Below are 17,473 nucleotides of genomic sequence, written 5' to 3' on the forward strand. Positions count from 1 at the left end.
AGAACTGGACCATTTGTGTACAGAGCCCTGTGACATTGGGGCCTTGCATTATCATGCTGAAACATGAGGTGATTGCAGCGGATGACCGGGCCTCAGGATCTCGTCACAGTATCTATGTGCATTCAAATTGGCATTGATAAAATGCAATTGTGTTCATTGTCCCTAGCTTATGCCTGCCCGTACCATAACCTCACCACCACCATGGGGCACTCTGTTTACAATGTACGTGGTCTGCGGTTGTGAGGCTGATTGGACGTACTGCCAAATTCTTGAAAACTATGTTGGGGGCAGCTTATGCTAGAGAAATTAAGATTAAATCTCTGGCAACAGCTCTGGTGGACATTCCTGCAGTCAGCATGCCAATTGCACATTCCCCAAAAATGTGTGACATATATAACATTGTGTAGTGTGACAAAACCGTCCATTTTAGAGTGGCCTTTTATTGTCCCCAGCACAAGGTGCACCTGCGTAAGGATCATGTTGTTTAGATTCTTGATATGCCACACCTGTCAGGTGGACGGATTATCTTGGCAAAGGAGAAATGCTCACTAACAGGGATGTAAACAAATTTGTGTACAACATTTGAGAGAGATAGTCTTTTTGTGTGTATGGAAGATTTCTGGAATATTTTATTTCAGCTCATGAAACATGGGACCAACACTACATGTTGAGTTTATATTTTTGTTCATTATACATTATATTACACATACTGACTGATCCTAGATTTCAACCCATACCGTAATGGGAAAGTGTAATTTATACAGTAATTTTAGGTATTAACAACAGTAAAAAAAACTCAGCATTCAACACCATAGTACCCTCCGAGCTCATCATTAAGCTTGGGGCCCTGGGTCTGAACCCTGCCCTCAACAACTGGGTCCGCCTCCAGGTAGTGAACGTTGGAAACAACACCTCCACTTCTCTGATCCTCAACACTGGGGCCCCACAAGGGTGTGTGCTCAGCCCCCTTCTGTACTCCCTGTTCACCCATGACTGCGTGGCCACGCACGCCTCCAATTCAATCATCAAGTTTCCAGACGACACAACAGTAGTAGGCCTGATTACAAACAATGACGAGACAGCCTATAGGGAGGAGGTGTGATGCTTGGAAAATAACCTCTCACTCAACTTCAACAAAACAAAGGAGCAGATTGTGGACTTCAGGAAACAGCAGAGGGAGCACCCCCCTATCCACATTGACGGGACTGCAGTGAAGAAGGTGGAACGCTTTCAAGTCCCTCTGCGCACACATCACTGACAAAATAGATGATCCACCCACACAGACAGTGTGGTGAAGAAGGCGCAACAGTGCCTCTTCAACCTCAGGAGGCTGAAGAAATTTGGCTTGGCACCTAAAACCCTCATAAACTTTTACAGATGCACAATTGAGAGCATCTTGTCGGGCTGTATCACAGCATGGTACGGCAACTGCACCACCCACAACCACAGGGCTCTCCAGAGGGTGGTACGGTCTGCCCAACGCATCACCGGAGGCAAACAACCTGCCCTCCAGGACACTTACAACACCCAATGTCACAGGAAGGCCAAAGCGGCCATAAAGGACAACGACTGCCTGTTCACCCCGCTATCATCCAGAAGGCGAGGTCAGTACAGGTGCATCAAACCTGGGACCGAGAGACTGAAAAACAGCCTCTATCTCACAGCCATCAGACTGTTAAATAGCCATCACTAGCGCATTAGAGGCTGCTGCCCTATATACATAGACTTGAAATCATTGGCCACTTTAATAATGGAACCTTAGTCTATGCCGCTCTGACATTGGTCGTCCAAATATTTAAATATTCTTAATTTCATTCCTATACTTTCGATTTGAGTTTATTGTGTGTATTGTTGTGAAATTGTTAGGTATTACTTGATAGATATAACTGTACTGTTGGAGCTAGAAACTCAAGCATTTCACTACACCCCCAATAACATCTGCTAAACACGTGTATGTGACCAAATACAATTATTTGATTTGATTTTGAAACCATTTACTGCAGCATACTGTAAATGACGGTGCATTGTGGGAAAATGTATTTATTTGTTTCCGAATGGTACTGTAATTCCACCCCACAGAATACAGTAACGTGCTGTGTTCTCGGAGCGCCAAAAACCTTTTGACAACTAGCTGGTGCATGGTATTGTTGTTTCTGGCTCATGAATATATTTTGGGGCATCTACACACATACCCCATAATGACAAAGTGAAAACATGTTTTTAGAAATGTTTGCAAATGTATTGAAAATGAAATACTGATATATCTCATTTATATTTTGACCTTGAGTCAATACATGTTAGAACCACTTTTGGCAGCAATTACAGCTGTGAGTCTTTCTGAGTAAGTTTCTAAGAGCTTTGCTAACTTAGATTGTACAATATTTGCACATTATTCATTAAAGAATTACTCAAGCTCTGTCAAGTTGGTTGTTGATCATTGCTGGGCAGTCATTTTCAAGTCTTGCCATAGATTTTCAAGCCGATTTAAGTCAAAACTGTAACTAGGCCACTCAGGAACATTCAAAATCATCTTGGTAAGCAACTCCAGCGCATATTTGGCCTTGTGTTTTAGGTTATAGTCCTGCTGAAAGGTGAATTTGTCTCCCAGTGTCTGTTGGAAATCAGGTTTTACTCTAGGATTTAGCATGTGCTTAAATCTATTCCATTTATTTTTATCAACAACAGAAAAACTCCATAGTCCTTGCTGATGACAAGCATACCCATAACATGATACAGCCACCACTATGCTTGAAAATATGGAGTGTGGTACTCAGTGACATGTTGTGTTGGATTTTCTCCAAACATAACGCTTTGTATTGAGGACATGAAGTTAATTTCTTTGACACATTGTTTGCCATTTTACTTTAGTGCCTTATTGTAAACAGGATGCATGTTTTGGAATATTTTTATTCTGTACAGGCTTCCTTATTTTCGCTCACTCATTTAGGTTATTATTGTGGAGTAACTATAATGTTGTTGATCCATCCTCAGTTTTCTCCTGTCACATCCATTAAACTCTAACTGTTGTAAAGTCACAATTGGCCTCATGGTGAAATCCCTGAGCGGTTTCCTTCCTCTCCGGCAACTGAGTTAGGAAAGATGCATGTATCTTTGTAGTGACTGAGTGTAGTGATACATCATCCAAAGTGCAATTAATAACGTCACCATACTCAAAGGGATATTCAATGTCTGCTTTTTTTATTTGTACCCATTTACCAATAGGTGCCCTTCTTTGTGAGGCATTGGAAAATGTCCCTTAATTGTATGTGTCGGGTACAGAGATGATGTAGTCAAAAATCATGTTAAACACTATTACAGCCAGACTGGCCACCCCTCATAGCCTCATAGCCTGGTTCCTCTCTAGGTTTCTTCCTAGGTTCTGGCCTTTCTAGGGAGTTTTTCCTAGACACTGTGCTTCTACACCTGCATTACTTGCTGTTTGGGGTTTTAAGCTGGGTTCCTGTACAGCACTTTGAGATATCAGCTGATGTAAGAAGGGCTTTAAAAATACATTTGATTTGATTTGATTTGATTTACTGCACAAAGAGTGAGTCCATGCAACGTATTATGTGACTTGTTTAGCACATTTTTCCTCCTGAACTTATTTAGGCTTGCTATAGCAAAGGGGTTGAGTACTTATTGACTCAAGTTATTTCAGCTTAATTTTTTTAATTCATGAATTAGTAAACATGTCTAAAAACACAAATCCACTTTGACATTATGGGAAATTGTGTGTAAACCAGTGAGTGACACAAAATGTTCCACAAAATGTGGAAAAAGTCAAGAGGTGTGGATACTTTCTGAAGGCACTATATGTGTTTATAGTGCCCCATCAATTTAAAATATATAGTGGACAGATTGGAGTGACAGCTAGTCTTGAACCTTAAATGGTTTCCCCCATATCCTTTTGGTCTGTTTTGCACTGTAGTTGCTGCCAGTTTGGAAGTGTTTGCTAAAGCCTCTAGAAGTGCAAGTGACATAAAACACCAAATATTCATTAATATGATGTAATGTGTAAATACTTTACCTAGTAGCCAACCTGCTTGCACCAATCCCTTGTAAAGTACATAAACATATTGTGAAATACAAACCCCTCCCCTCAATGAATTTCATTCATTCATCCATTTATTAATTCCGATTATTGTAACATTTGCTTTTTTACAATATAATACAGTCATTTTTACGGTATTGTACTGTGTGTCATTACACAGAATTTGCCACAGAGCTGCCTGTAAATGACTGTCAAATTCATGGTAATCCCTTTACGGTGCATCTGTTGGGTGTCAGACATGATTAATCTACAGAAAGCTAAATGAGTTTATTATTCAACAGAAAAAACCTGCAATAAAGCTGGTATTTTCTGCCCTCTGTTTATGTACTCACCCACATACATTTGCATATATCCTACTGACTGACTCTGCCAGGCTGGTGTGTTTGTGTGTGTGTGAGAGAGCAAGAGAGAGAGAGCGAAAATGAATTAAAGATGCAATACATAACTTTTTGGGGACCCACAAAATTCACATAGAAATTTGACTTGAAGAGCTGTCATTCTCATTGAAAGCAAGTCTAAGATGCATTAGATCTGCTCTATGTGCAATATTTATATTCTTCCCGTTTTTAAGTTTTGTTTTGTTTTTGCTCTTTTACTGTCGGTTTTGTGCACCAGCTTCAAACAGCTAAAAATACAAAAATATTTCACCGCGGTTTAGATGGAAAATAGGCGAACTATTAGACTTTTAGCAACCAGGAAATAGCAGACACATTTCTGCATAGTGCATCTTTAATATTAATGGTTGGGTGGATACATGAATTAATTAATTAATTATTTGACATTCTTCTTTCGGCTTCTAAAGAATTTACTCACTGAGCCATTACAGTCAAATAAGGTATATAATTTGATACCCAATGGCAAAGTGCAAAAAGAAAAATCATTCAATGTGGGAAACCCTTGATTTGAAATGGCAAGAATATGACAGATCTCACACCTGATGCGCCATACGCACACTTAAAAGAGTGCACAATAGATAAACACAGCCACGGGCTGTATCACATAACGTCAAAACATGATACAGTAATGCAGAAACAGGCACCCCTGTTGTAACTGTACACCTACTGTGGACTTTTGGGGTAGAAAGGCAGCGTGACATGGCTAAGATCATGGATGTCGAATGCGGTGGGTTCGGCAGATATCGCCTGTCTCTTAGTTCGTTGGTGCTCGTGCAGCTCGGTCTGTTTGACGACCTGTTGCGTGGCCGGTTTGATAACGGACCGGTATTTATCCAGTTCGTTCTGTAGTTTTTGTATCAGTTCATCTTTTTGGTCAAGCTCCAGTTCTAGCTCATCAATGAGCGTGTCCCGCTGCCGCAGCTCCTCAATCTTCTCCTGAAGCGCGTATTGGAGGTCGCGCAAGGTACCCATGTTAATCCCAGACGCCAAGGGAACTTCAGAAAACTTTATCCAAAGCTATCCAGTTGATACTGTAGCCTATTCCTTCTCCTCTTCTACCTGACTGAAAGCTGTATGCCGCATCAACAGCTTTAAACATATATCCTCCCTCCAGTCCTTGATTCCCAAACGGCTTGCTCTCCGTTGATGACAGAGTTTGAATATTTAAATAGGCAAATACAGTAGATGAGGCGACAGTGAAGGTGAACCACCGAGAGCACCGCAGTCTGGAAATGTAAAGTTTGTATTTATATGTCTAGATGAGAGTGTCAGTGGTCAGGCAGGCTGGTCCTCCCCGAGTGCGTCAAACTGCGACCTGGAGAGAGCGCAAGGCGAGAAGGGCGCCTACAGGAATCCGAGGTACAATGCAGCCTGTGCGCACATGAGTGAATCCTGTGAGAACAACATTTACAGGGGAACTGGACCAGTCTTTGGCTAAGGTAAGTTGTCATTGAAATACATACATAGCGGGGGAAGTAGGGGTGCTGAGGGTGCTGCAGCCCCCCCTGAAAAATCAGAATCCCCCGCCAAAATATTAATAAAAAAGTCCTTTATTAGTGGACTGCTATGGCCATCTCTAGTGCAGGCAAACACTTTTTTTCAAGGTCACCCTCCCATCACATTTCCTATCATCAATCATGAATGATAATTCTTCAAGTTGTACCTGTGAAACGTCTCCATGCCAACCATTTGATCTCAATCATTTTCATGGGAATATGAATGTAGATCTTCTTGAGTTATGTACAGTGTTGTTTCAAAGTACCATGATGTTTAGACCTATGTACAGTGTGCTAATTTTAGAGCAAATAGTGTTAACAAACTGTAGAATAACTGTGTTTTGTTTCAATCAAAGCACATACACTGAGTGTACAAAACATCAACAAGAATGAGTAGAAGAGAGACTGCTTAAAGTAGAGAATTATGCACATGCGCAGAAGCTTCGAACCTTTAGCTGTCGGAAAGAGGGTTCCAGAGAACTCGGATCGGCAGCCACTCCAAAAGATGTAGCGTTATTACAATATTGCTAATATGCTATATATAAATAAGTATGTGGACACCCCTTCAAATGACTGGATTTGGCTATTTCAACCACACCCATTGCTGACAGGTATATAAAATAAAGCACAGAGCCATGCAATCTCCAAAGACAAACCATTGCAGTACAATGGCCTTACTGAAAAGCTCACTGACGTTCAACGTGGCACCGTCATTGGATGCCACCTTTCCAACAAGTCAGTTTGTAAAATTGCTGCCCTGCTAGAGCTGCTAAAGTCAACTGTAAATGCTGTTTTTGTGGAAATGTCTAGGAGCAACAACGGCTCAGCCGTGAAGTGGTCAGCCACACAAGCTCACAGAATGGGACCGCCGAATGCTTAAGTGTGTCCTCGGTTACAACTTTGTGTGTCCTCGGTTACAACACTCACTACCGAGTTCTAATCTGCCTCTGGAAGCAACATCAGCACAATAACTGTTAGTCAGGAGCTTCATGAAATGGGTTTCCATGGCCAAGCAACCACACACAAGCATGCCATGCCAAGCATCGGCTGGAGTGGTGTAAAGCTCACTGCCATTGGACTCTGGAGCAGTGGACTCTGGAGCAGTTCTCTGGAGTGATGAATCAAGCTTCACCATCTGGCAGTCCGACAGACGAATCTGGGATTGGCGGATGCCAGGAGAACGCTACCTGCCCAAATGCATAGTGCCAACAGTAAAGTTTGGTGGAGGAGGAATAATGGTCTGGGGCTGTTTTTCATGGATCGGGCTAGGCCCCTTAGTTCCAGTGAAGGTAAATCTTAACGCTACAGCATATGTTCTAGACCATTCTGTGCTTCCAACTTTGTTGCAACAATTTGGGGAAGGCCCTTTCTTGTTTCAGCATGACAATGCCCCCGTGCACAAAGCGAGGTGCATACAGAAATGGTTGGTCGAGAATGGTGTGGAAGAACTTGATTGGCCTCCACAGAGCCCTGACCTCAACCCCATCGAACACCTTTGGGATGAATTGGAAGGCCGACTGCGAGCCAGGCTTAATCGCCCAGCATCAGTGCCCAACCTCAGTAATGCTCTTGTGGCTGAATGGAAGCAAATCCCAGTAGCAATATTCCAACATCTGGTGGAAAGCCTTTCCAGAAGAGTGGAGGCTGTTTAGCAGCAAAGGGGGGACCATCTCCATATTAATGCCTGTGGTTCTGGAATGAGTTGTTCGATCAGCAGGTGTCCACATACTTTTGGTCATGTAGTGTACCGTTTTAAGTCCTTTCAGATGTCTGATGCACGAGGGGTCAAAAAGCTATAGAAGTCTTGATTCATTTACACCATATCAAGGCAGAGGGATGGGGGGTGATAATGAGGATGATGATGGTGACCTGAGTGGGAGGTAACTGTATCCCTCTGGTGAGGTAATGACCAGCACCTTCCTTATCTAATCTGCAGTCTTCGCTCTGAGCTGTGGTGTCCGCTTGTGTTATGTCATTAATGCATCTAAAACACACTGAACTTCATTAGACCTTATGCTCACTGGTCTCATCCAGAAGACATTGCATCACTGATGAAGGCAAATGCAGATGAGGGTTTAGGTTAAATCAAAATGTTATATTGTAAAATCAAAGGACGGTAGTCACTAGATGGTCATGTCAGAACCGCCATTGTAATTTCGTCAATAATGACAAACAAGTAGCCTACATTAGCTTTTTATTCTTAAATTAGTGGTAGGGTCAGGCTTAAGGTCAAGGTTGGGGTTAATGGTTAGAATCTTATTTGTGGTTAGAAAGCGCTGTAGCTCTGATCATTCCACCATGGCCAGTCACCAGACAGTATGATGACCTGAAAAAAAGATCAAAGCTGCCCTCTTGTGGTTGCATGTGATACCAGTGACTGAGCAGTTAGGGAGAATATCTGACAGCTAATAGAATGTCTGGTGCACACACACTTTTGTTCAATGAAACTCAGAAACCAATGATCTAGAGAAATCCCATTATGGGATCCTAACCATGCTGAACTGTAATATATATCTTAATAATATTATTTATAATATTTTATTAATAATAATAATAATAATATATAATAATATATGCTTTTGGCGGCTTACAGTCATGCGTGCATACATTTTACATACGGGTGGTCCTGGGAATCAAACCCACTATACTGGCTTTGCAAGCGCCATGCTCTTCAAACTAAGCTATTGAGGACCACAAACTGTGATCACACACCACAAACTGTGTCTGAAGGATCCTTCTCCATGTTTTCGAAAGGTCTAGATAGAAGAGTTTGTGCTGCCCAACCATTCAACAGCTGTTTTTACCATGTTATTATGTGCTATGACAATGCTATTACAGCTCTATTATCACACTGTAAGACTGGCTATGATACGATGACAGTGATATATCATATTGGCTGTAATAGTGTGGCGATGAGAGTTGGCTTGAAGATCAAGAGCCTGAACCTTTTAGTGGGTGCTTCAGGGACAACAAAGTTTAAACAACTCGGACATAATATATGATATGGTAAAACAAGAATGCTTATCACTTATGCAAAGGAACAGTTTAAGTGCCAAATTTATCCTCGTTTCCCTTTTAGCTTCAGATGTCATTTGTGAGGAAATAAAGTATTAGTGTAAACAAAATACTTTACTGAAGACCATATTACACAAACCTACAGACCTACACATTCAGGATCTTAATTTGATCACCCTGTTGCAGGATAACTTTTCTGAAACTTTCCAGGAAATGTAAAACTTGTAGTGTATTTGAAGTTTGAAAAGGCTTCTGAAGTTTGTCATTTCCACTTTGAAATTCCAGACTTGATTTTCCCTTACGAAAAATGTATTAACCCCTACAAAAATGTCCAATAATTATAATCCACAAAATAATTATTGTGGCTGCAGGATTATTTTCCTGCTGTAGCAAACTGGCTCAAATTAAGATCCTACAACTGTATGAGGCATTCTAGGTACAGGAATTTTTCCTGGCCAAGTAATATGACCAGGAAAACATGCCCTGCATCCCAATACTTCCCTTTACGGAGAAAAAAAGACTGAAATAAGAAGTATAGTGGATGAACACTCAGTCTAACCCATGCTTAAACCAATGCTTTTATATTTGTAAGGGAGTAGGGCACTGATCACATCAACTCCTGGCCCTAGGAATTATTTACATCTTCTGGAGGGTCGCTGTTTTGCAAACTCCGACCCAACTTTGGTATTTTGTCATTTATTTCTACTCTATTTTCACGAAATGTATCCGTTATTGTTTCTTACAACCGACAAGAACTCTTGAACATCAGATCGGCAGTTACTTACCCCAATTCCTGCTTCTACTTCGATTCATCTACCCTGGACTCTCTGTAATTCCAACCCAATTTCCGGGCTGCCCAAGAGGAATAACCGGTGTTACAGAGGCAAGAGAAGGGGATCCTGGTGAGATTAAGGCAAAGGAAAAACCGGCCACCTCTTCCCTCCATTCTACTGGATAATGTACAGTCACTAGATAATAAGATGGATGACCTCCGATCGCGGATTGGCTACAAACGGGACTCTCGGAACTGCAATATTCTTTGCTTTTCAAAAACCTGGCTCTCGGACAAAATAACCCCATGGCTATCCAACTCGATGGATTCTCCATTCACCGGGTGGATAGGACAGTGAAGTCAGGGAAATCGAGAGGGGAGGGGTTTGCCTCTTCATCAACTCTAAGTGGTGTGCTAATTCCAGTGCGGTGGAAGTGTCAACCCACTGTTCACCCGTCTTGGAATACCTGATGGTCAAATCCCGACCCTTCTATCTCCCGAGGGAGTTTTCAGCTGTTATAGTGACTTCTGTATACGGGACAATAAAAAGAACAAGCTGGCGCTTAACAAACTACACAAGGCTATAAACAAGCAGGGAAACCTATACCCAGAGGCTGCCTTTCTGGTTGCCGCAATTTTAATTTGGCGTCACTAAGACATGTGATGCCCTATCTTCCATCAACACGTCTCCAACGCCACAAGCAGGGATAAAGTCCTAGACCACTGCTATTGTGCATGAAGCAAACTTCACAATGAAGCATTAGGCACACCTCTACTCCACAATGATGGTCAATAGGTCAACTTTCAGCAACCAGATAAGTAGATAATAAGCAAGCATACAAGGCCCTCCCTTGTCCGCCATTCGGTAAATCAGATCATTACTGCATACTTTGACTTCCTGTTTACAAGCTGAAGCTGAAACAGAAATGACCCACTATTCGCTCAGTTGAGAAATGGTCGCCAGAATCAGAGGTTATGCTACAGGACTGCTTTGCTAGCGTTGATTGGAATATGTTTTTCGGGACATTGGAAATGAATCAGTGACGTTGTACCCATGGTGAGGGTTTGCTGCTTCTCCAATCAAAAGCCCTGGATTAACACTGAGGTTGGTGCTAAATTAAAGAACAGGGCTACCGCACACGGAGCTTTGTCCTGGCCAAGTGATATGCTACAGCAAAAGATTGAAATAAGTACAAGAAGGCCTGCTATTTCCTTTGCAGAGTCATCAAATGAGCAAAAGGACAATATAGGAATTAGGTGGAATCATATTGCACAGGCTCCAACACCCACCGCATGTGGCAGGGGCTACAGCCCATTAAGGATTATAAAGGAAGACCCAACCGTGATCTGCCTAACGATGCCTCTCTACCAGACAAACTCAATGCATTTTATGCACGTTTTGACAACAACAACATCGAGACAGGTGTGAGGGCTGTCACCGACCCAGAGGATTGGGTGATGTCACTCTTCAAGGCTGACGTGAGAGGGTCTTTAATTAGGTCAACACCCGCAAGGACGTGGGCCCGAAAGGTATTCCAAGGTGCATTCTCAGAGCATGCGCAAAATAGCTGGAAGGCATATTCACAATAATTTTCAACCTCTCCTTGTCCCAGTCTATAATCCCCACAAGTTTTAAGATGACCAAAATTATTCCTGTTCCTAAGAACTCTGAGGCTTCAAGCCACTATGACTACCTCCCTGTAGCAGTCACTTCTGTAATCATGAAGTGCTTTGAAAGGCTTGTTATGGCACACATTAACTCCACCATCTCAGCCACCCTAGACCCACTCCAATTAGCATACCGCCTCAACAGATCCATAGACGACGCAATCTCGATTGCTCTCCACACTGCCCTCACCGACCTAGATAAGAGGAATACCTTGTGAGAATGCTGTTCATTGACTACAGCTCAATGTTCAACACCATTGTCCCCTCCAAGATTGTCACGGAGCTTAGGACACTGGGTCTGAACACCTTGCTCTACAACTGGATCCCAACGGGCCGACCCCAGAGGGTGAGGGTAGGCAACATCACCTCTGCCACGCTGACCCTTAACACAGGGGTGTGTGCTTAGTCCCCTCCACTCCCTCTTCACCCACAACTGTGTGGCCACGCACGACTCCAACACCATTATCAAGTTCGCTGACGACACGACGGTGGTAGGCCTGGTCACCGATGACGATGAGTCAGCCTACAGGGAGGAGGTCAGTAACCTGGTAGTGTGGTGCTGGACCAATAACGTCTCCCTCAACGTTAGCAAAACCAAGGAGCTGATCGTGGGCTACAGGAAACAGGGTGGGCGAGCACGTCCCCATCCACATCGACAGTGGAGCAGGTAGACAGCTTAAAATTTCTCTGTGTCCAAATTACTAAAGACTTAAAAGGATCTGAACACACGCACAGCCGTGAAGAAGGCGTGACAGTGTCTCTTCCCCCTCAGGAGGTTGAAAAGGTTTGGCACGGGCCCTCAAATCCTTAAAAGGTTCTATAGCTGTACCATTGAGAGCATATTGACTGGCTGCACCACTGCTTCGTTTGGCAATAGCACCGCCCTCGATTGCATGGTGCTACAGTGGGTTGTGCAGACGGCCAAGAACATCACTGGGGCCGAGCTCCCTGACATCCAGGACCTCTATATCAGGCGGTGTGAAAAGAAGGCCCGGAAAGACTCATCAAAGTCTTCAACCACCCAAGCCATAGACTATTTTCTCGGCTGCTGCATGGCAAGAGGTACAGGTGCATCAAGTCTGACACCAACAGGCTCTTGAACAGCTTCTATCACCAAACAATACGACTGATAAATAGCTAACAAATTAGCTACACAGACTATCTGTACACCTTGCATCTTTAATGACCTCTTATTTTATTATGCACACTCACACACATCACACCCAAACACTCCATCATTTGTTCACTCACATATAATATGCACATGCATTTATACTCACTCTACACACCCGCACACCCAGTCACATACAAGCTGCTGCTACTCTGTTTATCATATATCCTGTTGCCTAGTCACCTTACCCCTCTACATACAGTGCATTCGGAAAGTATTCAGACCCCTTGACCTTTTCCACATTTTGTTACGTTACAACCTTATTCTACAATGGATTGTTTTTTAAATAAATCCTCATCAATCTACACACAATACCCCATAACGGCAAAGTGGAAATAGGTTTTAGAAAATGTTTATAAATATATTCAAAATAAAAAACAGAAATACCTTATGTACTTAAGTATTCAGACCCTTTGCTATGAGACTCGAAATTGAGCTCAGGTACATCCTGTTTCCATTGATCATCCTTGAGATGTTTCTACAACTTGATTGGTCATGATTTGGAAAGGCACACACCTGTCTATATAAGGTCCCACAGTTGACAATGCATGTCAGAGCAAAAACCAAGCCATGAGTTTGAAGGAATTGTCTGTAGAGCTCAGAGACAGGATTGTTTCGAGGCCTAGATCTGGGGAAGGGTACCAAAAAATGTCTGCAGTACTGAAGGTCACCAGGAACACAGTGGCTTCCATCATTCTTAAATGGGAGAAGTTTGGAACCATCAAGACTCTACCTAGAGTTGGCCGCCCGGCCAAACTGAGCAATCGGGGGGGAAGGGCCTTGGTCAGGGAGGTGACCAAGAACCCAATGGTCACTCAGACAGAGCTCCAGAGTTCCTCTATGGAGATGGAAGAACCTTCCAGAAGGACAACCATCTCTGCAGCACTCCACCAATCAGGCCTTTATGGTAGAGTGGCCAGACGGAAGCCAAAAGGCACCTAAAGGACTCAGACCGAAGAGAAACAACATTCTCTCGTCTGATGAAACCAAGATTGAACTCTTTAGCCTGAATTCCAAGCGTCACGTTTGTAGGAAACCTTGCACCATCCCTACGGTGAAGCATGGTGGTGGAAGCATCATGCTGTGGGGATGTTTTTCAGTGGCAGGGACTGTGAGACTATCAGGGTCGAGGGAAAGATGAACGGAGCAAAGTACAGAAAGATCCTTGATGAAAACCTGCTCCAGAGCACTCAGGAACACTAGGGCGAAGGTTCACCTTACAACAGGACGACAACCCTAACCACACAGCCAAGACAGCGCAGGAGTGACTTCGGGACAAGTCTCTGCATGTCCTTGAGTAGCCCAGCCAGAGCCCAGACTTGAACCTGATCGAACATCTCTGGAGAGATCTGAAAATAGCTGTGCAGCAATGTTCCCATCCAACCTGACAGATCTTGAGAGCATCTGCAGAGAAGAATGGGAGAAACTCCCCAAATACAGGTGTGCCAAGCTTGTAGCATCATATCCAAGAAGACTCAGGACGATAATCACTGCCAGATGTGCTTCAACAAAGTACTGAGTAAAGGTCTGAAAACTTATGCAAATGTGATATTGCAGTTTTGTTAGTTTTTTTACTAAAATGTCTAAAAACTTGTGCATGAAGCAAACTTGACAATGAAGCATTAGGTACACCTCTACTCCACAATGACGGTCAATAGGTCAACTTTCAGCAACCAGATAAGTAGATAATAACCTAAATGGCAGCTGACAATACTCCTTCTGGCTACATCTAGAAGTTTCATCCACATACTTTATGGCCAAATTTACATTACACATTAAACATGTGTTTCTCCCTTTGATTTTCCTCCTCTCATCCCCTCCTTTCCCCTCCATCCCTCCCAGCTTTGCAACCTCCCTATGCCCTTCAAACCAACTCTGTGTCGGAGACACATCTCCCCTTACTTCCAGCTCAGCCCTTTCCTATGGCGATCGATAGGAACAGGATCCATTGCTCCAGGCTCTGTAATCCGATGATGGCTGGTGCCAGGTTCTGACACTAATAGAGGTCACTCTGTCTCAGTGTCTCGGACCCCTAGCAGAGCCACGAGCAGGTAGACAAAGCCAGATCCGTTAAATAACAACACACATCCCATCCTCTAACCAGGAATGAAGACATGCCATCCTTTTCATCAGCTAACTGTGGCCTTGGACCACTACTGTATCAGCAACCCTGAAGGTATTCTTCTTAATAGAAGAGAACAAATACCAGAAGACTTGAAAGGAATTATTTTTCACTTTCATGGCATTACTCTTTATGGATAATGACATTGTCTTCTGACAGATGGCGTCATGCTAAAGTGACACATGTTTCCAGGAGCCAGCTGCCTTGCAAACTGTGGAAAAATCTAAATTTTGTTCATCGGCATGACACTAGTTCCTAACTTCTGAAAATCACTGAGCTTTCCCATTGATCGCTATGGAACACCAGCAGACCTAAAGGCCTGAAAACATTTGTTATCAAAACATTATTTCTAAACATTTCTTCATTATTCTTATTTTTTCAGAAGGATCATTATGGCCTGACAGAGCATTGTATAATTCATTAACACTCTTGTCATTTAGTTCTTTCAGAGAATTTTTTTTGAGTAAAAATGTCAATTCCTTTTATCTGGTTACCTGACAGTCAGTTTATTTTGGCCTTTTATTGCTTGTGCAGTGGGTTTTGTTTCCAATCTAATCCAGACCCACATAATGGGTAGTATTTGATAACTGTAGGCAGATAATAACCCAAATCTAGTCTTGAGTTTCAGTAATGTAAATTAACCATGACAAGAGACAGTTTAAAATTGTCTCGCCACAAATGAGCTCATGTTAACACAATTTGGCTCTGTAATTTCACTGTGCACATCATGTTGGCATTGAGTCGTTCCATGTCATTTCAGCAAGCCATAACACCCACCATCTCAGATTGTTCTAAAATAATTTAGGTAGTTAGAAACCGGTAAGATAAGCATTACTGAAACATTATTTTGTTGAAATGTAATTTGATCTCTTAGAAATTAAGCTAATTAAGTGCATCTAAATTGGCCATTTTAATGTATAGCATTTTAATGTACAGATAATATTCAATAAATATTGTACCGAAAATCCGATCTGGACCATTCTTCCAACAAATGAACACATGAGTAATCAAATGAAATGGACAAAACATATTTACCTGTTCAGAGATATTAGTCATTGAAGTCACTTGCATTATTTACCATAAATTAGTGTGAATGTACCAGGTCTTGACCACTAGCTAGATGCAGCGGTTCCTACAATACTGCCACACTCTTTCATACATTCTGCTTATTTCTTGTGTTTATGTTTTAGATAATAATGATCAAACAATAATAATTTATTTAACTTGTTTAGCGCTTTTCATTCAATTAAATCATCTCAAAGTGCATAAAATGCGAAACAAACAAACAACACATTTCAATTGAGATGGTACAGATGGAGATTGAATGTCTCTATTTGGCTTGGGATGAAAGGCTGGGAGCTGAGGCAGTTTGGATTGGAAAGGCAGTGTAGCTTCATGAGAGGGGGCATCGATGGTACAGCCAGAGAGAAACAAAGACAGTCTGACAAACAGTTCACAACGTCTGCTTCTCTAATAGTCAGTTCCTCTATTGGACCCACTCCTCTGTAGGTTCTGGTCCTCCATTGCTGAACATGTGGCACCCACCAGGGTGATGCCACGGCTGCTGTAAAGCGCACAAATAAACACCACATCTTGGCAGTGTTCAAGAACAGTCCCTGAGCCTCTTCTGCCATCTCTAGAAACAGCATTCAGTACTTGTTGTAATTCTTCCCGACAGATTAAACAACAGATGCATTATTTGGATCAAAACAGCCAGTCAGCTATAAGCCAAAAACACTGTATATACTTTCCAATCACAATTCTGCAACTCTAAAAGTCAAGATCACGAGATGTAAGTGATCAACCCCCAGAGCAGTCAAACCCCAAAACATCTATAGAAAAAAATGCTACAAACATCCGATAGATCACAACATTTTCTTTGCAACTTTGTTTAGAAAACCAATAGCTTTTGTTGATGATGAAAATAAATTGTGTGGCCATCATTACAATTCAAGCAAGTTCTCCATGAAAGCAATTCAGTTTGTCCTTCTCTGAGAAAGTCTTCAACCCCAACTCTCCTTGAATAGTCCAACACATAGAAGATCTCTGAGATTGGGGGGATTATCATACTGTATGAAGAATTTTGCTACAAGCCCAAAACTTTGATGGAGAAATGGGCTAGGGGGTAAAATGTTGCGACAACCCTAAAAAAATAAAAACTATTATAAACCATTGCATGGCAGTCGTATGTTTTTCAATAAAATTCTTAGAAAGCAGCTCCATCTATAGTGTGATTAGTGACATTTACTATTAAACCCAACCCAGCCCAATACCATTACCGGGGCAAAACAATATACAGTGTGCGTTTGGGACTGTTGCCATTGAAGAGCATTATAGGCCATAACATTGAAAACATTAGAACTGCGGTAACTTAAGGGTTTGCTTGTTCACCGTGAATGATCTAGCACACACAAAGAGGCCGTGGACACAGATGAAGCATAAGAGAAGGAAAAACTTAATTGCTTTTATGGAAGACTGGTATGAATTGTCGGCAGAAGCTACTGGTTTTCTATCCAAAGTTGGAAAGGAAATGTTGTGATCTAAATAATAAACGCAAGAGACCAGCAAAATGTATAAAACAGCGTGGCAGTATAGCAGGAAAAGCGGCATCTAGTGGTCAAAATCTAGTACTTTCACACTAATTCATGGTAAATAATGCAAGCAACTTGAATGACAAATTTCTTTGAACAGGGGAAAATAACCTTCACCAGATTCACAGGGAATATATTACATACAGTTTCAGTCAAAAGTTTGAACACACCTACACATTCAAGGGTTTTTCT

At 42.2% G+C, this 17,473-nt stretch overlaps 1 protein-coding gene across 2 annotated transcripts in view; it reads right to left on the bottom strand.

Annotated features, from left to right (window-relative positions):
* LOC139411631 (cGMP-dependent protein kinase 1-like) overlaps positions 1-17,473 on the bottom strand; it is a 157,933-nt gene that overhangs the window by 132,007 nt on the left and 8,453 nt on the right. The window contains exon 1 of one of the 2 annotated variants that reach the window (XM_071158228.1): positions 5,114-5,707. The exons of the other annotated variant lie outside the window; for it this stretch is intronic. Coding sequence (XP_071014329.1) covers positions 5,114-5,418 — 305 coding nt within the window. The 5' untranslated portion in view covers positions 5,419-5,707. Of the gene's footprint in view, positions 1-5,113; positions 5,708-17,473 lie in introns of those variants that run through there. 2 annotated transcript variants of the gene reach the window in all.

Source organism: Oncorhynchus clarkii, chromosome 1, assembly GCF_045791955.1.
Source record: "Oncorhynchus clarkii lewisi isolate Uvic-CL-2024 chromosome 1, UVic_Ocla_1.0, whole genome shotgun sequence".
Lineage (NCBI taxonomy): Eukaryota > Metazoa > Chordata > Actinopteri > Salmoniformes > Salmonidae > Oncorhynchus > Oncorhynchus clarkii.